The 26,465-nt window shown below is 41.8% G+C and overlaps 3 protein-coding genes and 1 long non-coding RNA gene across 5 annotated transcripts in view; 2 read left to right on the top strand and 2 right to left on the bottom strand.

The window, feature by feature from the left end:
* LOC121637259 (centromere protein P) overlaps window positions 1–613 on the bottom strand; it is a 125,284-nt gene extending 124,671 nt beyond the window's left edge. Inside the window, exon 1 of one of the 2 annotated variants that reach the window (XM_041981301.1) lies at window positions 460–613. The gene's annotated coding sequence lies outside the window, so the exon portion shown is untranslated. Of the gene's footprint in view, window positions 1–244; window positions 266–459 lie in introns of those variants that run through there. The other variant, XM_041981302.1, reaches the window with a different exon arrangement.
* A 201-nt stretch (window positions 614–814) lies between these two features.
* Window positions 815–17,856, top strand: nol8 (nucleolar protein 8). Its single transcript, XM_041981292.1, has 18 exons — window positions 815–979; window positions 1,609–1,756; window positions 2,610–2,672; window positions 5,914–5,992; window positions 6,097–6,253; window positions 6,398–6,681; window positions 8,201–8,460; window positions 9,494–10,548; window positions 10,750–10,944; window positions 11,022–11,141; window positions 11,493–11,583; window positions 13,292–13,430; window positions 13,515–13,598; window positions 14,775–15,067; window positions 15,137–15,272; window positions 15,578–15,639; window positions 15,745–15,827; window positions 17,264–17,856. The coding sequence occupies exons 2-18, from the start codon at window positions 1,636–1,638 to the stop codon at window positions 17,321–17,323; spliced, it is 3,282 nt and encodes a 1,093-aa protein (XP_041837226.1). The 5' UTR covers window positions 815–979; window positions 1,609–1,635; the 3' UTR covers window positions 17,324–17,856.
* LOC121637262 lies at window positions 16,194–20,080 on the bottom strand. The gene is made up of 3 exons (XR_006009821.1): window positions 19,992–20,080; window positions 16,992–17,034; window positions 16,194–16,574 (listed from the first exon to the last, which is right to left on the bottom strand). It is a non-coding gene; the product is annotated as an uncharacterized LOC121637262 (long non-coding RNA).
* Window positions 19,335–26,465, top strand: gpr37l1a (G protein-coupled receptor 37 like 1a). The gene is made up of 2 exons (XM_041981298.1): window positions 19,335–20,141; window positions 25,251–26,465. Exons 1-2 carry the CDS (start codon window positions 19,497–19,499, stop codon window positions 26,271–26,273), a joined length of 1,668 nt encoding a protein of 555 aa, XP_041837232.1. The 5' UTR covers window positions 19,335–19,496; the 3' UTR covers window positions 26,274–26,465.

Here is a 26,465-nt window from a genome sequence, read left to right as displayed (position 1 = left end):
AAAAATTTTACGGACAGAAAATAGATTTCTGCAACAACAAGGTGATTCCTAAAGAGCTGTTAACTGAAAACCTGGTATATCAGCATTAAAACATGTAGAAAATGGACAAGTGAGGGACAAAATCAAATAAAAAGTAGCCGAAATCCAAAGAATAGCTGTGGAAAGTAATTCAAGAGGTCTAGATAACTATTACTGAAGACTAGTTAAAGAAATAGAAAGGAATAGATCAACACTTCTCTAGTACCGTGGAAAAACAATTAAGTCGTAGGAAGCTTGGGGTAGTACTGATTAGATGTGTCAGGGAAAACTCACTATGGCGGAGACTGTCTACATTGAATTCATTCACAAAATACGTCAACTATTTTAACAACTAATTTAAATACACATTATCATGTACAAAACTGCGGCAATATAAACAGCGTTCTCCAGCCTAATAAATCATATACGTATTTTCTTTACCTGACTGAGCCTTTTCGTCGCTTTTCTCGAGTCGCACAAACCAAAACAGTTTGGGGACTCGCGCCCTCTGGACTCTACCAGTTTGTACTCTTTGTGGGGGGATTACTGTTTTGTCAAGTACCTTGAATGATAGTTATGCTACACAAAAATTTTACTAAAACAATTTGAAAATAGTTTAATTAGTAGTGTAAAGATGAAATTTGATTCTAAATGCAAAGCTAACTGAGTTGGACTTTTTTAACCCCCTACTCCACAGGAAGTCGTAGAATCCAGCAGCTGTAGCTGATCAAAACTCGCTTTAACAGGAAAACTATATTGTCAATAATTAATCATAGAAAAAAATTAACAACATTTACCCAAGTATTAATTTAATTCAATATTTGACTTTGTTTTTCCCTTGATTTTTTTTAACTATACGCGGAACGGTTTGCCTGGGAACAGTGGTAACAACTACGGAAGTATATGTGAACAGGACACCTCCGGACTTCTAAAACGGTAGCACCAGTTGGATACATGTGAGGTAAATATTTGTGTTATTTTATTGTCACTTTTCAGTGAACAAATAATTTAATCGCAATGTTACTCTTCTTGTAGATTAGTTTTAGGTTTACTGGTTGTTTCGAAGATAGTAGCTGTAATTTAAGACTTTTATGTCGGACACCTTTCTTTTTTTTTAGTTCCTGCCTTCATTCTGTGTTTGAGTCCAATGACCACATTAAATTACAGACTTACTTTTTTTGACATGCTGACAAGTGCTATAACTTCAACTAAAGAGGCCTGTAGTAATTGTTATAACGTTAAAGTTATAAGTCATCTCCACTAAAGATAATTATGATCTTCTTTTAACTGTTCAGAAATTTTATTTTCACCTTTATAGTTACTGTGGAGGTTGTAGCTTGCATTGTTGTTTTTGTTCTTTGCTTTTGATTTGATATTTATGCAGATTTGCAAATGTATTAAGCTTATGCATAAGGATATTATTCCAGATATATTTCTTGTTGATTTGGCTGAACAATAAAAAAAACATTTAAGCAAAGTCCCCACCTGTCTGTGTTTTTAAAAATGTCTTCCTGTATTACTGTGAGATTTATGCATATTGATGGATGTGTGAGAGCAGATGGCTGACACCGATGTTCATTCTCCCTGCAGTATCAGTGTTATCGTGGATACGGAGAGATGCGGCGACTGTACGTTGGCGGTTTGAGCCACACAGTCACTCAGAAAGATCTGAAAGATCGATTTGGAAAGTTTGGGGTTGTGGAGGATGTGGAACTGCGGACCAGGAGAGACGAGGAGGGTAAGAAATCTGATACCCTCTGCCACCTTGACATTAATAAAAGCATTTGTTTTTTAAATGTTACTTTACAATATTAAACACCTGTTGGAGATCATCCACAATATTCAGAACAGTAGCTGTGAGATTTCTTTTATTTCAGTCAAACCCACTTGTAATCCTCAAATATCACACCCACATGTGTGATATTTCAGGATTACAGGCTCAACAGCAACATTTTTAAGCCTTATCTTCTAAGGTTTCAATTAAGTTAGCGTTTCCTTTTTGAAATTCAGCAACTGCATTAACTTAAGGAAATGATTTGGTTTATTAACATCTTATTTCTAACAGTAAATAAAAGCAAAGTCAATTTAAAATATAGATATAGACAGAAAACAATCTAAATAATAATTAAATTAAGTGGATCCTGACTAACACTTGAAGTGAATCACTTCTGTGTTGGGTCATCCTCCACCTCCTCTTTTAAGAATTTTGTGAAAATCCTTCTTCTTTATAGTTATTCTGCAATCAACCAGAAAAACAAAACAACTAAACCAACTACACAATCTCTTTAAGAAGCTACATCACACCAATATGTCTAAAAGTGGTCTGTAAATGATTAAATCTCTTTAGAAAGGTTAATGTTAGCTGGTTGTCATAGAAACTAACTGATAGGTGTCTGCTGTAAAAACCAGGAGATTCGTTGGAAAAGGTGCTGTTTGAGTATGTGAATGTTAAAGTAAAAAGTAGAATTATCATCCTCTGAGAGAAAATTATATGCTTCAGTGCTGGTTGTTTTGGTTGCATTAGATGTTGTGTTGTGTGTTTATTTTGTATTTGTTTCCATTTGTGATTTTTCTCCACTTTTCTCCTGCAGGCGTTCCTTACAAAACCTTTGGCTACGTTAACATCAATATTTCAGATGCTGACCTGAAGAAATGTAAGTCATCACTGCAGAAATCTGATTCTGGAAAATTATTGGAATGTCTCCTATTTTTGTTTAAATATTTTCAGCCACAGTATTTCAGTATATTTAGCACAGCTCCTGGTACAGGCTCTGGTCATTTCACGCACTGACTACTGCAACTCCTTACTGGCTGGCCTGCCTGCATGCTCAGTTAAACCTCTGCAGATGATCCAGAACGCAGCAGCATGTCTGGTCTTCTACCAGCCCAAAAAAGCTCATGTCACTCCGCTGCTAATTGCTCCTTACTGGCTTCCAGTTGCAGCCGTCCATCCATCCATTTTCTGCCGCTTATCCGGAGTCGGGTCGTGGGGGCAGCTGCCTAAGCAGGGAAACCCAAACTTCCCTCTCCCAGGCCACATTCACCAGCTCATCCGGAGGGATCCCAAGGCGTTCCCAGGCCAGCTGAGAGATGTAGTCCGTCCAGCGTGTCCTGGGTCTTCCCCGGGGCCTCTTTCCGGTGGGACGTGCCCAGAACGCCTCACCAGGGAGGCGTCCAGAAGGCATCCTGACCAGATACCCGAGCCACCTCATCTGGCTCCTCTCGATGCGGAGGAGCAGCGACTCTACTCTGAGCCCCTCCCGGATCAACAAGCTTCTCACCCTATCTCTAAGGGAGAGCCTAGCCACCCTGCGGAGAAAATTAATTTCGGCTGCTTGTATTCGTGATTTTGTTCTTTCGGTCAGTACCCACAGCTCGTGACCATAGGTGAGGGTAGGAACGTCGATCGACCTGTAAATCGAGAGCTTTGCCTTTTGGCTCAGCTCCTTCTTCACCACGACAGACCGATGCAGCGTCTGCATCACTGCAGAAGCCGCACCGATCCTCCTGTCAATCACCTGCTCCATCCTTCCCTCACTCGTGAACAAGACCCCGAGATACGTGAACTCCTCCACTTAGGGCAAGACCTTATTGCAGACCCGGAGAGAGCACTCCAACCTTTTTTTCAGCTGAGGAACATGGTCTCAGACTTGGAGGTGCTGATTCTCATCCCAGCCGCTTCACACTCGGCTGCAAATCGCTCCAGTGAGAGCTGAAGATCACGGCCCGATGAAGCCAACAGAACCACATCACCCGCAAAGAGCAGAGACCCAATCCTGAGGCCACCAAACCAGATCCCCTCAACACCTCGGCTGCACCTAGAAATTCTGTCCATAAAAGTTATGAACAGAATCGGTGACAAAGGGCAGCCTTGGGGGAGTCCAACCCGCACTGGAAACGATTCTGATTTACTGCCGGTAATGCGGACCAAGTTCTGACACCGGTCGTACAAGGACCGGACAGCTTGTACAAGCGGGTCCAGCACTCCATACTCCCAGAGTACCCCCCCACAGGAGTCCCCGGAGGACATGGTCGAATGCCTTCTCCAAGTCCACAAAGCACATGTAGATTGGTTGGGCAAACTCCCATGCCCCCTCAAAGATCCTGAAGAGGGTGTAGAGCTGGTCCACTGTTCCACGACTGGGATGAAAACCACACTGCTCCTCCTCAATCCGAGGTTCAACTTTCCGACAGACCCTCCTCTCCAGCACCCCTGAATAGACCTTACCAGGGAGGCTGAAGAGTCCCCTGAGGTTGGTGCACTCCCTCCGGTCCCCCTTTTTGAAGAGGGGGACCACCACCCCAGTCTGCCAGTCTCTGGGTGGACCTCATCCACCCCCGGGGCCCTGCCACGAGGAGCTTTTTAACCACCTCAGCGACCTCAGCCCCAGAGATAGGAGAGTCTCACAGGCCAAAAGGCCAGATGGGACTCCTTCTTCAGCTTGACTGCATCCCTTACTGCCGGTGTCCACCAATGAGTTCGGAGGTTACCGCCACAACAGGCATCGACGACCTTACGGCCACAGCTGCGGCTGGCCGCCTCGACAATAGAGGCACGGAACACAGCCCACTTGCACTTAATGTCCCCCGCCTCACCCGGGACATGGTTGAAGCTCTGCCGGAGATGGGAGTTGAAACTCTTTCTGACAGGGGACTCTGTCAGACGTTTCCAGCAGACCCTCACAACACGCTTGGGTCTGCCAGGCCTGACCGGCATCCTCCCCCACCATCTGAGCCAATTCACCACCAGGTGGTGATCAGTTGACAGCTCCGCCCCTCTCTTCACCCGAGTGTCCAAGACATGCAGCCACAAGTCCGGCGATACGACTACAAAGTTGATCATCAAACTGCGGCCTAGAGTGTCCTGCTGCCAAGTGCACATGTGGACATTCTTATGTCTGAACAAGGTGTTTGTTACGGACAGTCCATGACGAGCACAGAAGTCCAACAACAAAACACCACTCAGATTTAGATCAGGGGGGCTGTTCCTCCCAATCACGCCCACGTGAGCATTGAAGTCCCCCAGCAGAACGAGGGAGTCCCCGGAAGGAGTGTTCCAGTTGCAGCACGCATCAAATTCAAAGCTCTGCTTCTGGCTTACAAAACAATAACCAAAACGGCTCCGGTCTACCTTCACTCCTTAATCCAGAGCTACACTCCCTCTCAACAGTTACGCTCAGCCAGTAAAAGATGCCTAGTTCTCCCACCACAACGTAGCGCAATATCAGTAGCTAGACTGTTCTCCTCTGTTGTTCCCCGGGGGTGGAACAATCTACCAAACTCCGTCCGATCCGCGGATTCCTTATCCACTTTTAAGAGCAAGCTAAAGACTCACCTGTTAAAGGAGCATTTCCACACTTAGCTTAACTCTTCCAACTCTTCGGAATGAGTTAGAAAGATCTGTCCAGCTCTTTGGCTCAACTCAGCACTGAATAAGCTGCGTGCACTTACACCCAAGATGATATTGTGTGATGAAATCGTGATCTTGTATTTAAACAAAGGACTGAAAAAGAAGCACTACCTCTAGCACTACATGACAGCACCTGGGTTCAACTGGACTCACAGCAGTCTGACTACCACTTAATTATGATGTCCCATCTTGTTTGAATTCTTGTTTGTGTTGTTCTTACTTTCAGATGTAAGTTGCTTTGGAGAAAAGCATCTGCTAAATGATTATAGATAAGAATAAATAGTTTTTAACCAGCTTTACATTATATAATTGTATTTTGCATAAAAAGCAAACTGAATTTTCAGTATGGAGACATGTAGATTTTTAGTCCGAATGAGTTTGTTATTCAGGGATCTGGAAGCTCAAGACAGCTTCTTTACTCAGATTTGGCAGCTTGTTTTTATGTGTTGTACCATCAGTGTGACAGCTGCACCTTTCTTCTGCAGGTTTGACGGTGCTTAACAAATCCAAATGGAAAGGAGGAACTCTGCAGATTGAAACAGCCAAAGAGAGTTTCCTGCAGCGGTACGACCACATTGACCCAACCCTTTGAACTAACCTCAGACTTCAGTTTGAGTGTAGACAACATGAGGAGCAGACATTAATGTGATGCTGTGTGTGTGTGTTAGACTGGCTGAGGAGCGGCAGGCAGCAGCAGAGCATCATCTCCAGACGCCAGCAGCCGAAGACAAGAAGCAGAAGCTTCTGGACTCATTTAGCAAAGCCGGCGTGGACAACTTCACCATGAAGGCTGCGGTGCCGGGGACTGAAATACCAGGACACAAGGTCCAGTCACCTCATGCTTCCTGTTACATTCCCAACCTGTGTGTGTGTGTGTGTTAGATCCAACAGACACTGAGCACTGTTGGATTTATTAGGCAGATCATTGGTCTCTATGTGGAGGTGTTGACCTGTCGTCTCTGGTTTCAGGACTGGGTGGTCAGTAAATTCGGCCGGGTCCTCCCCGTCCTGCAGCTTAGGTGTCGGAAAGGCAGCAAAGCTCGAACCGTGAAGTACGACCCATCAAAATACAGCCACAACATCCGAAGGCTGGACCAGACATCTGCGGACCAGTCCACACCTGTCTCCCAGCTCACCTGGGAGGTTGAGGGAGGCGACGATGACATCAGCAAGAAGAGGCGGGGTGAGTTCCCCCATTATGAGCCACCAAGACCCAAGAGGACCCGAACAGAACTGAACAGCTTCCATAACAGGTAAAACATTTTTAAAAATCTTAGTATTTTGGGATTCATGGATGATTCCGTCGACGTGTTGGCATGACACCTGGTTTTTCCGGCCAAAATCAAACAAAACTCAAGTCCTCGAAATCAGACTAACACACCCACATGATGCAACTGGAGGCTGAATACCACATCACCATGTCGGACAGACTTTAAAAAACTCAGTCAACCTCCTGTGGATGCACACTGGGACAAGGACAGCGATCATGTCTGGGCCAGATGATCAGCTTTTTTAAGAGTAAATGAAAGGAGAAATAGAGGAGATTAACAATAATTATAGTAATTACCATAATGTTAACAAAAACCACAACTTTTACCATTTCCACTGCAACTACTTCCATAACCATCACAATGACACAATGACAATTATGATAATAAAGAGTATGTTGATAATAACCACAACAATAACAACTCCTACTTTATGTGCCAGTTGATGGGCCAGGTCTCATCGACACAGTGATGAGGGAGCTTCTGTGACTCTCTGCCAGTTTCTGGCTTTCTCTGAATTTTCTCTCGTGTTTCTGGATCTCAGTTTTTCCCAGCGGTGCGTAGCTCTCTCATGATTATCTGCTGCTCCTGGGACTCCTCCCATTTTAAAAAAAGACTTAAACTTTTCAGCTTTTTGAACTAACTGATTCCAAATGTTTCATAGTTGACCACATCTTTTCAAAGACTTCTGTTTGTTTTTTGAATCCCTGAAGTTCCCAATGCTCTCTGGACTCTCCGCTGCCTCCTGAAGTTTCCTTTGTCCCACACTGCAAAGAAAACAATATGAAGCAAGTCCTTATTTTAAGACAGTTCGTCTCATTCTTTGTCCAAAAAGGAAATAATCTCATCAAGCATGTTTTCTTCTGTTTAACTAGCTGTGCAGCCGCCTCATGGATGGAGGCAGGCCCAGGTTTGAGTCCTGATCTGGGGCCTTTCCTACATGTCACTGACTCTCTTTCCTGTATAATAACTGTAATGAACTCAGCTAGACTCTGATCCCCGTCGGCTCATTTTGGCTTAATACAAGGAAGGAGTATTTAGCTTCTTTCCAGATAGTTTTTTTTTTCCCCAGTCCATTTAGTTTAAGTCCTTTCAGGTTATTCTGGATTTTATAGTCTGCGTTTAAATTTTTTTTTTCCCCCTGAGCTGTTCTAATGAATTCTTTTCCAGTGTTGTTAGTCAACTGCAGCATACAAATTCATATTAAAATTAACTATGTGTTTTAAGGACTAATTTATAGAAATATAAACATTTCCCATCTCCTTAACTTCTTCCCATACAACTTTGGGCAACAGACTGAAGTTTCGACATTTACAGTTTTATTCTCTAAATGTTTTCTGTCATCTTGCTGGAATACTGATTTATTTAGCGAAAGATTCTGTAATCTGTCATTTAAAAACAGGCTTTATGCAGAATTAGCGGAGATGTGGACATCAGAGATTTTTAGCTTTAACGAGCAGGCCAAATATTCCTGTTTTTCCCTTTCTTGTCGCTCTCGCGGTAGATCGGAGCAAACCGTTTCCTCTGGTCGCCACACTGAAGCCCATCTGCTCACCAACGGGTCCGAACCTCCTAACAACTACAGACTGGCTCAAAGGAAGGTGGCACGTTTTCCAGACAACGATGTCGACTCAGATGAGGAAATCCGCTGGCTGGTGGCGGCTCAGCAGACTTCCCATGGTGCACTGCAGCAGCAGGAGGATGATGAGGAGGATCGCCTGGAGGTGGTGGGACTCGACTACCTGGTTCAGTCTGGACGCAAAGGTAACAGAAGCGGTTTTAGAGTCTAGAACTGTTGTTGTGTGAGATTTCTTTTTTAGATTGTGCTGTTTCTTCCACTGTTTATCTGGAGGATTGTGTTTGTTTTTTTTCTTCTTATTTTAATATTATTGTGATCTCAGCTGATAAAATCAAAACCTATTTTGAATGCAAATTTGAATTAAATAAGATGAACAACAAAAGCATATACAGATTAATTTGGAACGTAGTTTACAGGCCTGAAGCTTACTGGAAATGAAAGAAATAAATGTAAATATTATTTATATTATTTTAGAAATAGTAATTTTGTAGTATTTATACATTTTATGTGCCTGAAAATCTGCTCCAAACGTTACAGAACTAAGTCGGACCTGCTCAGATCTGCATGCGGGTCAGACAGGACTGTTGATGAAGCAACTTGCACATTATTAAATATGATTCTTTCACATATTGAAGCTGCAGAAACTTTTTTGCTTCTTAAAATCGTGGCAGCTTTTACTTTATGAATGTGACTGTAAGAAGTGGCTGGGGGGAGGGAAGTCTGAGCTTCCCTGCCTCTGCAGCTTCCCCCTCCAACCCCAACCCAGGATACCTAGCAAGACTGTGGATGATTTAACTGTATGCAGCTGAATATTTTAGATCTCCAGAGAAACAACGGCTTTGAACCAGGTCAGATTTTTTTTTTTTTTTTACTGTAACACAAACAACACAATGTTTGTGTTGTTTTATCAGATGTTAAGTTTTCATCATATGATTCGCTTCTGGGACGTGTCCTCAACAGGAGGCAAAGTTAGTTAAGTTAGAAAGCGGACGCATGAAGTTTGCTGAGTTTCTGTAATTTTGTCTCAAGTACTGAGTTCTGATCTTGATCCCTTTCTAGAAGAAACAGCTGCTGCACATCCCTACTGAGCATTAGAGCTGATATCTGAGTTCAGGAACTTTAAATCTTCTTTTGATGATGACTACTGGATGATTAATACATTTTTGATCCACGACCAAAATGACATGGATATCATCCCATGACCTTTTGTCATTCCAGGTGAGGAAGATGAGGATTGTTATGACTCAGCTGACACAGATGAACTGTTTGCATCCAGAAAAAAGCCTCCCCTTCCTCAAGAGGAAACTTTGCTCCCTACAGCTGAGCAGCTCTCAGGAAACCAGAAAGACAAAAAGAAAAACAGGAATAAGGGAAGTAAAATCAGAGAGGAAGAGGATGAGGAAGAGCGTGTACAGCTGACCTCTAAGAGGCTTTCATCCACAAAACAGAAAGGCAAACAGAGAAAGGAAACGGTGGTCGTGCCTGTAATGCAACCATCCTCCTCCGAATCAGATAGTAGTGATGATGATGATGAAGAGGAAGAATCAGCAGATTCATGTCCAGATTCTGATTATGAAGCCATGTTTTCTAATGTCACCCATCTGGAGATTTCATTGGCTGATCTGCAAAAAGTCGCTGAAGAAGTCCATCAGACCACAGAGACCACAGCTTCCAGCATTCCCAGTTCCGGCTCCCTCCTGGAACTAGAACCTGACCTCGGGTCCAGTCCCGCAGAGCAACCCACACCCAAGAAAGGCACCACGCCCGAGGAGATCCTCGCTGCCATCCTAGAGGAAGACAGCAGCGAGGATGAAGATCAGAATAAAAAAAAGAAGAAAAGAAAGCGTGTAGCGTTGACGCCGCTGCCCGCCTTCCAGGGGACGAGATCGCTGAGCGACATGTCGGAAACAGACGAGGGTCAGAGGAGACGGGAGGAGGAGGAGGAGGAGGAGAGGAAGAAAGACACTCAGCCTGTTCTTACAGTTAAATCTACAGCAGAACCTTTATCTTCATCTTCGTCCTGCAGCTCCTCTGAGGAAGATGAGGAAATAAACATTTCTGTAAAAGACTCTGTAGAAGCAGCGCCAAGCGAGTCCTCGTCCAGTGAGGACGATGAGGAGGAAGGGTGTGTTGCTCGCAGGGTGGCGTTAGGAGCCAAGGAGGAAGAGGAGCTCCAGAGGATCGCCAACATGAGGAGGCTAGCTGCTCTGCAGATGAGACAGAAAGAGGCTGAAGAACACAAGAGGCTCATCCAGGGAGCTCTAGCCAACCTGGTGGGTGCAGAGTGAGTGTGTGTGTGTGTGTGTGAGAGAGAGAGAGAGAGAGACAATTAGTCGCTTTTGATTAAGATAGTAAATATTCCCCTACATGTTTCCAGTTCGTCTGTTGTATATTTAAACCCAGTTGGATCTCTAACTCTGATGTAAAGATGTTTATTTTGGCTTTTTTTGTTTGTTTGTTTTCAACTCCATCAGGATGCTGCAGCTCCAAAAGCAGGGAAACACATTGTTTTTGGTTCTGAGGATGAGGATGAGGGTGATGAAGATAAGCAGCAGACACTCTCAGAAATCACGACATCAAAGAACAGCCTATTCCAGGACAGCCAGTTAGAAGATGAATCCACAGATGATGAAGCAGCAGCCAGTCAGAGCGGCATGAAAAGCAGAAAGGTGAGAACGGATGTCAGCGTTTTTCAGACTGATCCTGTTTCCTTCGTCAGCTCCAGTTTAACTCTGTCTGTTCTCAGGTGAAGCCTTCAGGCCCTCAGCTGTTTGGTGGCAGTGAAGATGAGGAGGATGGTCATGAAGAGAAGGATGCCAGCAGATTTGATATCAGGCCTCAGTTCGAAGGTCAAGCAGGACAGAAGGTGATGCTGCCTGACATGTTTAATCCTTTCTTTTGTTGTTTTTTTCATGCAGACTGTGTTCAGTGTCCAAAACCACGACGACTTCAGGGGAGGAAGGACAAAAATCTTCCTTTTTCTTTTATTATTTAAAACACAAAGTTAGACCAACAAACTCAAGTCGTGTTTCAACAGCAATTTTAAGTGTTGCATCAGAAATGGTTGATGGAAATGAGAAAAAAGTTTTTGTATGTAGCAGAACTGAAACTCCTGAGTTCAGGTCGGATGCAGCAGAAATGGCATCGAATGTTTTAGACAAAGTCACTGTTCAGCGTTGCTGTGGGAAACAGCGTCTGATGTTTGTTTGTTTTCCAGCTGATGGCTTTACAGTCTCGCTTTGGGACAGACGAGCGTTTCCGCATGGACTCTCGCTTTCTGGAGGAGGAGGAGGGAGAGGAGGAGACAGGTGAGGGTGTGTGGATGCAGGGATGGAGAGCTTGTTTTAGCAAACTGAGAAATGGGTTTATGTGAAGACTGAGTGTGTTGACCCTGAGTTGAGGGGAAACTCTGGGTTTTCCATAAAGAGAGGTAAATCAAACACTGGCTGTCACCGTGGCAACGGACTCTGTGAACATAACCTGCTCTCTGGCAGGTTTTCGAAATCATCCGTCTCCTCCCACCTGAAGCATGCTGTCAGACACTGTCCATACCAACGTGAGATTTAGAAGTGTTATGAATACATGATGCTTTACATCAAAGGCGGGATTTTCAGACCTAGAGCAGATGTGTTATCACTTCCTAATGACATGTCCTTGAACAGACCTTTCTTTGTAACAGTGGACCACAGTTTGGCCACAGTTTTGGATCAGGACCAGCTCCTTAGCCTCCACAGAGATGCTGGTGGTGGTCCTCCACCAGTCTTCCGGGCCTCTGCCAGTTTGCTGAGTTAAAGTAAAATGTTAATCTACCAGGCAGGATGTTGGGTGAGAGGACATATACTGTGTGTTATTTGTTGGGCATTTGAATTACTAGATGTAGAAATAGTCACTGAATATGTACTTTTTAAATTAAGCAGTGTGAAATAGAAATAAGTTATGTACAGTTGTGACCTAGAACGGTGGTTCCCAACCTGGGATCCACAAAGTTGACTGTACAGAGATTGTGGGGCTGTTCAAATTAAAACCACAGAGACAAGTTGAGGTGTATCAGTTTAAAAATATATAGTTTTGTACTTTTCTTTTACATGGAACCAGCATTTTTGAAGCCAGAAAACATTCTGTACATCCTGCCCGCTATAATTTAAAATATATGTCCTTGGTCAAAAATAAAAAAAAAAGCTACTCATTGGGCCACAACGTGTGTATCCAGTCAGTTTTGGTCTATTTATTGTGTGATTTGATGAGGTTAGTGAGCTGGTGGAGTAGTTCTTGTCTTTCCTGGTATTCTTGATTTTTCGTCACCATTTCATTCATTAAACATTTCTGAGAAATGCCACAATGAGATGATTTGTTCCTACTGAAATAAAAAAAGGAGAAATAAATAAGATAAATCTATATGTTGATGATTACTTTAACTTTGGTTTGATCAAAGGGCAGGATTCAGCCGGAACTCATAATTTGTTATAAGAAGCTAGTAAGAAAAGCATAAAGCCAAGCATGGTTTCAGCGTAGGGGTGGGGTGTGGTGGGGGTGGTGCATGGCTTTTTGGTAGTTGCATAAAGGGGGTCCTCAAGAAAAATATGTTAAGAACCTCTGGTCTAGACAAGTTGATAGTAATGTTTTATGTTTTATTTACTTATGTTTTTATACTTGATCTTCAGCTGCTCAGCGTGTGTTTCCCCCAGTGAGACTGAGTCTAATAAAAATCAGATTTTATTAAGTCAGTGGACGAGTGTAATCCAACTTCCACATCAGCAGTTTTCTCCTGTGATGTTTCTCTCTCCTCTGCAGCAGCTTTGTTCCCTTTTTTCTGGAATACCTGTTCGTATTCCTCGTTCGCTCGTCCCTGCTTGCTCCAAAGGGGGCAAACTAAAACTGAACTAACCGGCATGCTTTTAGTCAGCTGAGTGAAATTAATTTTATTGGTTCATTAATTCGGTTGTTGCCTAGTCAGATACTTTGTTTGTCCTGCTGGAAGTTTGTAAGCGAAACACCTTTTAACTGTTTATGATCCAGAAGCAAAGAAGAGCCTGACGGAGGAGGATGAGGCTCTGGAGGAGGAGAGGAAGAAGAGCCTGTCGATTCTGCAGAGCGTCCTCGGGAACAGCCACCAGCCCAGCAGCAGCAAGACAGACGGCAAGGCCAAAAAGTTCAGGTCAGCTTCAGCCCGAGTCACAGCCATGTCTTCCCTGGACCGTGATTTAAAATGAAAAATGTAAAAATCTGTGTGTGTTTGCAGAGATGTGTCAGCGCTGCATTACGACCCCAGCAAAGAGGAACACGCTGCCTTTGAAACCAAAACAGACGAGACCAAGAAGGAGAGGTACAAACCGCAGCCATGCTGACACTGAATGTATCGTTTGATGTTTTTTTCAGTGTTTGGTGACTTTATTAAATGAAACCCAGTTCAAACAGAAAGAATATTGTTTCAACTGACTAATCGTATGAGCTGGGTGGTGGTGCTGGTGGTGTTTTTTTGGTTCAGCGTGAATGTAATGGTGTTCTGCAGGGATTGATCTACAAAGTGCACTTTGATTTTTTTTTTTAAAACAGAATTTAGTGTAAAATATTTAATTTTATTAAGAAAGTGTGAGAGAGTTAAATAATTTGAGTACTTTACAGGCCGCAATAATATAAAACAAAAAAAGGGACCCAGGATTGATCTCCGTAGCAAACCCACGCCATACATCGACATCCCAGAGAGGGATGTGGGGGGCTGGAGCGAGTCCAGGTTCATCTTGAACAGGGTCTTGCTGCCAACGTTCTTCCTGCGTGGTCAGATCACATGAGGGCAACTTCTGAGTAAAGATGTTAACACACTGAGATCTGATCAGATATTTGGGAAATTCTGGGCCACATTCAGTGTCTTAACATGATACTAACTAAAAATACATAGTCTGTCTAAACTTCACTTGATCACATTTATCAAACGTAAATAATACAGCCAGGAAATGTAGTTTGGAATTTTCTACATCCAGCCTGATTCGAGGTTTCCTGCATGTACGTAGTCTTCATCGTTCATTCATACACCAAGCTAGCTGAAAAACTCCTGAACTGGGACTAGCTTTGAGTTAATATTTATTTATTTATAAAGGTAATTTTTATTTCATTTTTGGTAAATAAAATATTTCCTGAATATTTTATTTCTTTAAAATGTAGCCTTTCTACAAACATAGTGGTTATAACTTCTCTGCTGTTATGGAGTCACATCAGGTTAGTAAATTGAGAATTTGTCCAGATGACAGATTATGTTCAGATTATTAGAAAAAAATGGCCGCAGGAGTCCTGGACCACCTCTGAATGTGAGCTGAATGATCACATCTGGATGGATGTTAGCACCACAGCTTGTTACATATGATCATGTGGTCTCTCGATGTTCATGTAGTTGTGGGAGACGTGATCTTGTATCAGAAAATTTTGACAGAGAAACCAGTTAAAACACCTGATCAGTTGTACCTGTACTCCAATAAAGTGGTCATGTGATCTGTTGTTCTCACAGCAAGTCGGCCAGGAGGAAGAAGAGGGAAGAGGCTCAGAAGCTTCCTGAAGTTTCTAAAGAGATTTATTATGAGGTGTCCGGCGATCTGAAGGCCGTGTTTGGTCAGACGAAGGATGCTGAAGGGGAGGAGACCAACTGGGACAAAGTGGAGGAAGAAGAGGGAGGAGGGGAGGAAAAAGAAGAGCTGTTGTCATCTTTCCTCACAGCTGATCCCAGCACCAAGGAAGAGGAACCCTCTGGATTTAAATTTTCCTTCTTTGGAGACAACGCGGAAGAAGGAGGAGAAGAGACGAGTGAGTTACATCAGGTTTGATCCTCAGACAGCCAGAGGAGGAATTTTAACAACTTTGTACCTCTTACAGCTGAATACAAGGTGGAGAACATCCAGGCTCCAAAGGTGTCCTGGCAACAAGACCCACGTTTCCATGACAGCAGCTCAGAGGAGGAAGAGGAGGAGCAGGAGAAAGATGAAGAGCAAAGCAGTATTAAAACCACAGAGTGAGAAAATTTATATTTTTTATCTAAACAGCTTAAATTTGCTTCGAATCTGCTGGTTTATGAAATCAAATCATTTCTTAGAGCTGCAGTTAAATACTAATTTAATCTGCTTCACTTTTTTATTTTAATGTAAATTTGCAGGGTCCAGAATGACCCGTTTCCAAACATGTAGGGTTCGCTTGGATTCATAATGAAATAACTCTGCATCTCCTCATGTCTGAGAGAATGGAAACAGCAGGACGGATGTAAAAGCCAAGATTAAACACTTCAAACTGAAAACAATCTGTGTTTGTGTTTCTGCCCAGAGAAGAGACGCCTTCCAAGCCCGATTTCTTCTTCTTCCATCCCGATGACCTCAGGCTCAAAGGTAGGAGATACTCTCCTTCTGCACTGGTTGGTTCCAGGTGTTTCTTATACAAAATTAAAAGCTTTGTCTCGTTTTTGTGGTCTCAGCATTGTGTTTTCTCTTCAGAGGGTCCCAGGTTGTTTTGTCGAACGTCACAGCTGGAGGAGATGAGGGAGGAGTGGGAGGAGAGGAGGACCACCCTCAGACTGGTAAACACGAGTTTAGGTGTTTTAAATAGCAAGGACTTCACAGAGAAACATTTGGTCTGGATGGTTGAGTTTGTTGCTCTAAAACCTGTTTATATGTTCGGGTTTGAAGATGTCCACATTAGTTCTCTCTGTAGACGTTCAGGCCCAGATCCTCACTCTCTTGTCCAGTTTAGTTCCTGCCGACTGTGCAAACTGTTTGGTTTGATCTGCCACTGTAGCACTAATAGTTATTTTCAGTTAAAGTTGTTAATCTGACCTGCCTGCTCTCTCCTGTCAGTCTCTGTTTCTCTACAAATAGAAAGTGTTTGATTGGCATCCAGTCCTGCGTCAAATAAGTTGTTTTCATCGGCTCTGGCTCTGATCGATGTTGATGGGAACGTGACGCATTCATTTCAATAAGAGTCCCCCTCTTCTGGGTGCAGGACTTGATGCAGATTGTTTTTTCTTCACAGAAACACACGTTACAAAGTGCAGAAACAAAAGAAAAAAGGTGGATTGGTGTTTACTGTCAGTAAGACTGCTGGTAGCTCGCTCTCTGTCCTGCTATGTCATGTTAAAACTAATAAACTAATTTAATTATCTGAAAAAAGTTGGGATTACCGGAAACCAGACCATCATAGTCTGCAAGGGACAGTTTATTATCATCCCTTCATGTTGTCATAGTTACTAGCTTGTCCCTGGGATGGATGGATTCTGGTTGTGATGCAGCCTCCAGACCACTGAGGATAAACTCATTGCTACCAGCAACTGGAAAGGATTTAAAGTATCCATGTTTAGTCTTTACATGGTAAAATCTTAACTAAATCTGGAGATGTGTTTACTGACAGCGGTTTTCTGAAGTGTTCCTGAGTCCAAAGCTATCTGATAACCAACAGTCAAATCCATTAACTAGTATCAACATTTTCTCATATTGATATTTAGATGAGTATTTATCCTTATTATTCATATCAATATTTGACTTTTTTATTTTGGTATTAATGTAGATTCATTTAAATGCTGACATGTTTAAAACAAACAGTGAGGTGTGTCTAGTTTTACATCCTGGTTTTAATGTTTACTTTGCCTCCCTCTGGTGGTAACATCCAACATCAGTTTCTGTTGACCGCATTAGAAAAATGCAAACCTCAACTTTTCATTTAACAGCAGAAGGATGTTTATACATACCTGCTCATACATGACAGACAGAGGTCACCTGACTGAAGAAGATCTGTGCTACATGTTAATAAGACATTTAAAAAAAAAAAAAAATATTTAGAGATTATTTTTCATGAAGTCTCAGATCTAATTCAGCCAAGCAGTTTTTCTGTAATCCTCCTGCATTTGGAAATGATTGACGTGTTAAACTGAGACAGAAGATGAGCATCATGGAGGAAGTGAAGGCATGAATTGATCTTGTGGAGTTTACTGAAGATGTCTCAACTTTTCTGTTTCCACAGGAGTACCGCAAGAAGCACAAGGACGCCCAGAGGAAGCTGACAGCCTCCTTGAAGAGCTAAGGATTGTGGGACATGAAGTCTGTTTTATTTTCAGTCTCACCGAACCGGACCTAAAAAATGAATAAAAATCACCAGCTGGCACAGTTTCTTCTTCTGTGCCTTTTTTTTCTTCCTCGCAAGAGTGAAGCTGCTGATGATAATTTAATTGGAAATATTTTATTCAAAGTTGCCACATATTTTTGTGCTCAGTGGTTTCTTGGCGTCACCATGGTAACAATGCTGTCAATGAACTGATGGACGATGTGCAACCGCCAGTCATCTACAGCAGATCAAACCTGGACTACACTCGTTCTGGTTTTTTTTTTTGTTGTTTTTTTTACAGTTTATTTCATATGAAATGTTACTCAGTCTCATGTGTGCTGTTTGTTTTGGTCCTCTGAACCACATCAGTCATTCAACTCTGTAAAATTAACTAATTTTGTTTAGTTTATTCTCAGCAAGAATAATTACAGATCATTAAATCTGCAATAAATACTGCATATCTCATCAGTTTTGACCAGCACTGCTCTGGATAAAAAGGTGTTAATCCTTCACTTCAATTGACCACTTTGGTGGGTCAGTATTTGTCATTTTTAGTGAAATGTTTCCATGTATACAAATACAATTTGATGCAAATATTAATGTTAAATTAACTTTAATAATTAAGTTCATGATTTGCTGACATTTCAGTCCAAAATTTATTCCCCCCCCCCAAATGATTCATTCATTGCAAACAGTCTCAGTTCACATCTTTTTTTTTTTTTTTTTTACAGGTTTGCACAAGTTTGAGATATGCAAACATAAGTGGAAATGCAGTATACAAGAAACCAAAAATGAAGTTTGAACCATTTTAAGAGCCTGAAAATGATTAAATTCTCCAGCGCAGTCTGAACCCTTCTAGATAAACTTTGTCATTTATTGAAGGATTTTCTAAATCATTTCCATAACTGAACCCATTTTACAAATTGAGAAAATGGCACTTATGGCTATTTTTTTATGTGTTTTACCATTTTTTTTTTATCTTCTCCAAACATCACTGGGACTTCTGATTCTCATTTCTGATTTGAGGTTCAGGGGCAACAGTCTGATTAACACTAATTCCTGTCCTACTATGTCATGGTCTGGAATTTGTTACATTAAGTGCATCACACACAAAAAGTAAGAAAATTAGGGTTTATTGGGTTATTTCTTTGTCGCAACAGTGCTTGGCAGGTTCCACATGCTACTCAGGCCCCTGTTTGTTAACTCTTGTGGGTCAGTTCAATTTAAAAAGTCCTTCAGCCAAAATTGATATAAAAGCAACACATTTATTTTCATTGCTTTTTTCCTTCAAATCTCTCCGTGAACATCAGTCCTTATAAAAACTACCAAATATGTAATCATTCAAATTCTAATTAGTTGACATTGTGTTATTGTTTTCATCATCATCATATAAATACATTTTGGGGAGCTGAAAGTTTTATTTTTTAAATCAGTATTTAAATATACTAAAAAAATTTAACATCTGTGATTTATGCATTAGTGTTTTTTGCAGTGTAAAAAAAGTTTCTAATGACGAGAGAATTTAATAAAAAAAAATTAAATTGCCATTGTGTATTGTTTTTTCAGACTTCAATCATCCAGTCCAATAAACTAACAAGAGTCAAAAGCACAATAACATGTTTGGTATTGACAGAGTGGAGTTGGCAGGTTTTTCATGGGCACAACCCACATACTCAACTCTGCTGCTCAATCTACAAATGTTTATTTTTTTTTTAACAAATATGGCTCAATTTAAAAGGGAAAAATAAACAGGCTTTCCAGCCAAATAAGATTTATTGCCAAGAAGCATTGTTAGAAATAATCCAAAACACTAATTTCCTTACTTTCTGTGCTACATTTTATATTTACAAATGGAAACGTAATTTCCGATTAGGGCGGTGAAATCCACCTTCAACGGTTTTCCATGGTTAGGGTATTAATAAAGTTTGTTTGGTAATGCTCCTTGAATTTGAAACGTGTGACCGGAAGCTCCGTGTTGGCTCGTGGGCGATGCTCTGAACTCAGCAGCAGCTTCAAACTTCTCCATCAGGACCGCGGGGAGGTCGGACCTTCACACAGGCAGTTCAGTGGACGGTTTAATCTCAGGATTTTATTTGCGGCTCATGTCTGTGGAGTAGACTCCCATCACAGACCTGTTGCTCTCAGCTGAACAATGAGCCCGGTTTGGTGTGTTTTGCTCATACTGCTGCGGACAGCGGAGCTCCGGACTGTCCCTACAGCTCCGGAGTCCGAGCCGAAGTCCGCGCTGACGCGGACGGAGGATGCCGGCACGGTGGAGATGGAGGAGTCTCCCTCCGCGGAGAGGAACTCTCTGACCCGGGTTGAAAGTTCAGGTCTTTTCAACTCCATACGAGTCGCTCGCGGTGCCAAAAACGGGAGTTCTATAAAAAGAGACCCACTTCCCCAGAACAGCCACGGGAACCCGCGACGGCACGACGACCCGAGCGGCTACTTCACCACACCGCGGACCTACCGCTACACCTCCGCCCCGCTCAGGAACTCCTCGTCCGGTCTCCTCAACCCGCTGTTCCCGGTCACGGACGGCTCCTACTGGGCGTACGCGGTGATGCTGCTCGCGCTCATCCTGTTCGCTGCAGGGATCGTGGGGAACCTCGCGCTCATGTGTATCGTGTGGCACAACTTCTACCTGAAGAGCGCGTGGAACTGTATCCTAGCCGGACTGGCTTTCTGGGATTTCCTCGTGCTGTTCTTCTGCCTCCCCGTCGTTGTCTTTCACGAGCTGACTTTAAAGAGGTTGCTAGGAGACCTGTCATGTCGGCTCGTGCCTTACCTGGAGGTAAGAAAAAGCCGAAAGTGCGCGCGAGCATCTAGTAGCGGTGAATTGGTTTCAGCTGCTGGTCTTTCTCTTAATTCAGTTTTGGCAGCAGGTGTAAAGATGACGTGACTTCCTCTCACACCTGTGCTTATTTTAACTTAATAATTCACTCGCATCCAATAATTTATTTTAATTAAAAAAATTATTTAACAAGCATGCGCACCTTTGAGCAGTGGCACAATCAGGACACATTTAAAGGTGGCCAAGATAAGACAGAAGTTAGTGTGGAAGTTAAGCAATATAACTCACTGCAAAGACCAAGAGAATCATGGTTTACTTTGATTAGAATTAGTTTGTAAAAAAAAATGTAAAAAAGTTTGGGTGTCAGGAAACCTTTAAATAACAACCTTGAGCTTTTTACAGATTGTAAAGAATAGCATGGTATGAACTTTGAAAAAGAACCAACATAATTAGATGTAAAATCATTTTAATAACATGTGAATACATGTGAAACCCATGTGGTTAATATGTAACATGTAATTATACAAAACCACATGGGTGGCACATGTTTGGTTAATTATTAGCACATTTTAAAATAAATATCCCCCCAACACTGATGTTCTTCACTCATGAGTTCACAGTTCGCCATTTATCTGTTTGATTGATCTCTAAGTTTCTTGAGTGAGTTCATACATGAGCTGAATTATAAAAACTGAAAAATGACTATTTCTAAGAATAGGAGGAGTTCAGCTATAATTTCATTTACATAAGACATTATTAAGTCATCATATTATAATGCAGATATATGGGAACAGGAGCTTCTAGCCAGACTTGATTTGTCCCCAGAGGGAGAAGTTCAGTGGTAGCAGGAACAAGAGTCCAGTATGGATTTAAACTACAAATAAAAATTAAATAATAAATAATTTAAAAAAAATATATACACAGAGAAGCGTAATATGTTGTGTTTATTTTATGCTGAATGTTGCTGAATCAATTGAAAAACTGCCCTCACCCTCATCCGTGATGTTTACAAAAGATTAGCAGTTGATGGTGGGGACCTCAGGTCTGTGATGAATGGTCTGTTTGTGCCATTGTTCCCAGTTCCAGCCGACTTCACTTTGAACAAATGTGCTGTTCTGGGCTGTTTGGCCTCTTCAGATTTGTTTATGAACCATCAGACGAGGTTAGAGGGGCCCCATGAAGCAGCTCTTCTTCTTCAGATCACAGAACACAGAAAAGTGAGACACAGACGCTGTTTTCAGAGCTGGGCTGTTGGTTTGCAGGTGCAGAGCTCAAGATCCTCAACAGAGAGTCTTCTAGAGAATTTAGACTGATGCTGCGTTCAGTAAATCCAGGACAAAAATGAATTAAATTAACTTGACTGGAGCTGGATGACCCAGTTTGTGGAAAGACGTTGATCTTTGGAGTAACAGGAAGTTTTCATCATGATATCAAGATAAACTCAGACCCCCTGTGATTTTGTGTTTACGTGTTTTATTACCAGGATTCACAGCTTTCCCCCAGAATTAGATTTTAACACATTCTGGGGATTTTTTGAAAGTAATGTTTTTAAGGTGTGTGTGTGTGTGTGTGTGTGTGTGTGTGTGTGTGTATATATATATATATATATATTCATTACATTCATCACAATATCAACTGTTTTAAAAATAGAAACATTTATTGCAATAAAAATGTGGACAAATAGAACTAAATAAACTTCTATAAAAAAAAAGGATAGTTAATGCAGGAAAACTTTGGCAAAACAAAAACCAGTGGCACTGTTTTAAATCACCAATTTAGACATAAAGTCAGCATCTCAGGCAACAACCCCAATTATTATTATTATTATTATTATTATTATTATTATTATTAATACTACTACTACTACTACTACTAATAATAATAATAATAATAATATATTAGAATTATTGGCAAATATTATATTTGGTAAAGCCAAAGGAGTTTCAAACTCCAAAGATCAACAAGGTAGAAAATGAAATAATTTAGTATTGTATTGATTTACAGTATAATGAGTTTTTTAATGGATGAAGAGATGAATCATGAGTCTTCATACCAGACTCGGACTCGTGGCTCAGACTGTCTCCGGCTGGTGGACATCTTCATTTAGATTTCTGTTCTCAGTGTGACGGTGCAGTTCTTCTGGTGGTCTCATCAGACTCTGGGTCCTGCAGCTGTCGGCGCTGTTGCTTTGGCTCCAAACCAGCTTTTAGATCACCGTCCAGGACTTTTGATAATTTGTAATAACAGCTTGTGTGAAGCAGCCTAAAAGGAGGTCAACTTGTTGCCCCCTCCACTCTTTCCTGCTTCAGTTATTTTTATGGAAATTGAGTGGATCCATTTCCTGCTAATTAAGTAACGTTTTGTAAAACTGCTCTTTTACTGAGAAGTGTTTAAAGCAGGTCAGGCTGCCAGCTGCCCCCCCCCCCCCCCCCCCCCCCCCCCCCCCATGCTCTGTTAGTTTAAGTATTCTCATGCTAATTACGACCCAAGTCTTAATTATCCCGAGTTGTGTCTTAACCGTTCGAGGTCATTAAGCACTCAGAGAGAGGACAAGTTTCTATAACTATAGTCTGTGTTCCTGGCCAGAACCAACAACTTTAATGTGCACGAGGCTCCAATAACTGTCCTTGGTCTACAGGGTGAGAGGTGTGACCACATAATGGGCTTTCTGTCCCCACTGTGGGTTTTTTATTTTCCTGTCTCTGCTCTGAATGTTAATGGGAGACTGTTTTGTGTCTCCAGTTGTAATTCTGTAACTTTTGCCCACAGTTTAGCATCACAACACAGAGGAAATCTGCAAACCAGTCAGGTAACACACCACCAAGAAAGTTTCCGAAAATCTGCAGCTTTCAACAAGGCAGCCACAGTAAAGTGAGCTCTAAGAAGAAAACAAAGAAAATAAACTTCAATGCAACCTCAAATTTGGTCAGTAATTGATCCACAATCTCAATGATTATTGTATTCAACATCTTTCAAACAGATCTGGTTAAATAAATAGATAAAAGATTTTTAAAAAATATTAAAGCAGCCACAAAATAAAGAAGAAAATAAAACAAATCAGAGGTTTATTTACATATAGAAGGAAAGAAGACAATCATGCACAAAATAATGAAAAATAATTGGTTGGTATTATTGGTTGTATTTTCTAAAAGTCTTTTTGTATGTATTTTTAGTCATGAATCTCGACCTGCTTTGAAGAATGAATCCAATTAAAATGGGACAACTTGTTCATAATTCTGACTGAAGATTCGTGCTGCTAGTTAATAAAAACCTAATAAGTTCAGCAGCAAATAAAGACAATTAAGTATTTCTGATGTCATACTTTTTATTTATTTTAACCTTAAATTAATATCTGAATTACTGGATACAACCTACTAAACAAAAGTATAGTACATTATGATGATGATGATGATGATGATGAATATTATTATTATTATTATTATTATAAAAAGAGCTCCATCTTAATTAATAAGATAATTTTACAACTAATATTTTCTCTTCAGTTTTTCTGAATTAATTAGATAATTTTACAATTTAATACATTTTCAAATTCATGATGAGCTAATATTTTACATTACAAGGTGAGTTTAAACACCTGATTTATCAAAAACATCTGTTTATGTACTACAGGGAAAAATGGATTGATGAGATTTGCAAATCAATGCATTCTGTTTTTTTTCCATTCTACATAGCATTCCAAGTTTTTTGGAATTGGGGTTGTATGTATTTTTACTGTCATAGTTTGGATTTCAGTGTTAAAATGGCAGAACTGTGAGTTATTCGGCCTGAGCAGTTACAAACGAGTTGACTCAAACTGCTCTGAAAGTTTTGAGTTTAAATTTATTTTAGATGGATAATTATACACAAGCTCTCCTGTCACCTCACAGCAGGACAGTGGTGTCAGACTCAGGGCCGGAGCTAGAGGGGTGTTCAGGGTGGCACTGGCCACCTCTCAAATCTGACTGGACACCTAAGGTGCCACCTCATATGATTGACAGGTCACAGGAGGAAGACAGAGATGTCTCTCCAGACACACACGGATTACCAGTGTAACTACACCAGTTTGAAGTACATTTTAAAGTAGTTTGCTAATTAGTCATCTTTTAAAATATTGACATTTGGCTGCAAATTTATATAAATAATTTTGTCCCTGTGTACTTGAAGTCCAAATACTGATGTTATGTAAGACTATTAACCTGATGTTAGCATGAAGCTACATAGCAGTGCTAATTTAATTATATGGTAGCACTAGATTGATTTTAAGAAAATGTGGGGAAACCATGTCATATTTAGTTTTCAGTCAGTGTATTTTGGGACTAAACATCAACTCAGTTAATTATGATTTTTACATTTGAGTTGAAAATAAACTATAAGATGCTTAAAGAGTACCTCAGTATCCAAGTTACTTAGCGTTATCTAAGCTAGAGCTACATGATCTGGTTTAATTTAAACAGAAGACTAGCAAGGCTGCTACTTAATTTTAAAGTAGCTACAGCCTGAAAATGTGGACAAATATAGTCTGAAGCCAGTTTTATTTTATATAGGAAGATTTAAGAATGAAGAGAAAAGGAGATATTTCTGACCTTTTTGTCAGAGGAACAAGACAGTTCAGGCCAAAAAGTATCCGTATCAGGCACTCCAACTTTTCCCAACATGGAGCTAGCCACAGGATCCAGTCTACCACCAGACAGTAAGCTAGAACTGCTCTGCCTGGTGCGCCCTATTACCCCTACTACTACATCAAGCTCCACATAGTTACTGTGCCCCAAAACAACCAACGTACCTTCTATGAACCTTTTTGAACTTGTAAATATTTCCAGACTATTAATGTAAAGATGTTTTATTTCTCATGTACCTCTCATGTGACCACAGTTATCACAGCAGTGTGTATGTGAGTGTGTTAGAGAAAGACACACAATCATTTCCTTTCTTAGAATATAGCTCACTGATAAAGTCTGTACTACCTGCTGGCCACACCATATATAAAAGTCTAGCTCCACCACTGGTCAGACTGGCACTGTAAACGTTTATAAAGTTTTTCTTGTATTTTACTTGCACGGGGTATTTCTTTGTCCCTGGTTTCCTCACTCTTTGTCGTTTCTCTGTCAGGTGACCTCTCTGGGCGTGGCCACCTTCAGCCTCTGTGCTCTGAGTATCGATCGCTTCCACGCGGCCACCGGGCCCGTCCCACATCAGACTCCAAAGGTGGAGCCCTGTCAGTCCATCCTCTCCAAGCTCTGCGTCATCTGGTTGGGCTCCATGGTGCTGGCTGCCCCTGAGCTGCTGCTGTGGCAGCTCATGCAGGAAACCGTCAGCCTACCGGCACTGTCCTCTGACCTACAAAACCAACCCGCAGGTTCGCTGATGGCGGCCTTAAGAGCTCGAACTGACAAGTTTAAGGTGGATGTTTGCGTTCGTGAGCCTTCTGAGGAGCTCCCAGAGAGCATCTATGCTCTGGTGCTGACCTACCACGAGGCCCGCATGTGGTGGATGTTTGGCTGCTACCTCTGTTTGCCTCTGCTCTTCACGCTGGCCTGCGACCTGGTGACACGGCAGGTGTTAGCCCAGCGTCTACCTCCAAAAGCCATTAATGACAAAGTGATGGGTAGATGTTCCTCCTCCTCTTCTTCCTCATCATCCTCAGCTAAGAAGAAGCAGCACGGGAGGGAGCAGAGGCTGCGCTCCACTGTGATGGCGCTCACCATCTTGTACATCACATGCAACCTACCACAAAGCATTTGTGACATCACCCTAGCATACGTGTCCAGCCCGGTGACGGCTGCTCTACCGGCTGTGGTTCTGCCTGCGTTGGCTCTCATGGAGCAGTTCCTGCTGTTTGTTCGTTGCTCGGCAACACCGGTGCTGTTGCTCTGTTTGTGTCGCTCTCTGGGCCAGGCCTTCATGGACTGCTGCTGTTGCTGCTGCGAGGAGTGCCTCCCTGACAGCAACTCATCTTCATCTTCCTCTGCCTCAACCACCGCCACCTCCCCCCTTTCTTCACCTACGACACCTTCGCCATCTTCCCTGTCCCCCTCCAGCAAAGACGAGGCCCTAAAGATCATGTTGCCTGCTGAGTCAGCAGTCTATGACAGAGAGAAAGACTCTACAGCAGCTCTCGGGACGCCCTGCTGAGACCCAGAATACGTTTACCTTGTTTCAGCTTCAGTGTTTTGGCCATTTTGTCCAACATTTCTTCCAATAATCAGATCTTACCATGTTAAATGTCTGAGATCTGGAAACAAACTGCTAGAAAACTGCCTAGAAACAAGGAAAGAAATATTGCCAGCAAACCATTAGATGTTTATTTTCTTTTTTTGTTTTTTT

Source organism: Melanotaenia boesemani, chromosome 3, assembly GCF_017639745.1.
Source record: "Melanotaenia boesemani isolate fMelBoe1 chromosome 3, fMelBoe1.pri, whole genome shotgun sequence".
Taxonomy (NCBI): domain Eukaryota; kingdom Metazoa; phylum Chordata; class Actinopteri; order Atheriniformes; family Melanotaeniidae; genus Melanotaenia; species Melanotaenia boesemani.
The sequence above is the reverse complement of the archived record's forward strand: the minus strand, read 5'-3'. Positions and strand labels throughout refer to the sequence as shown.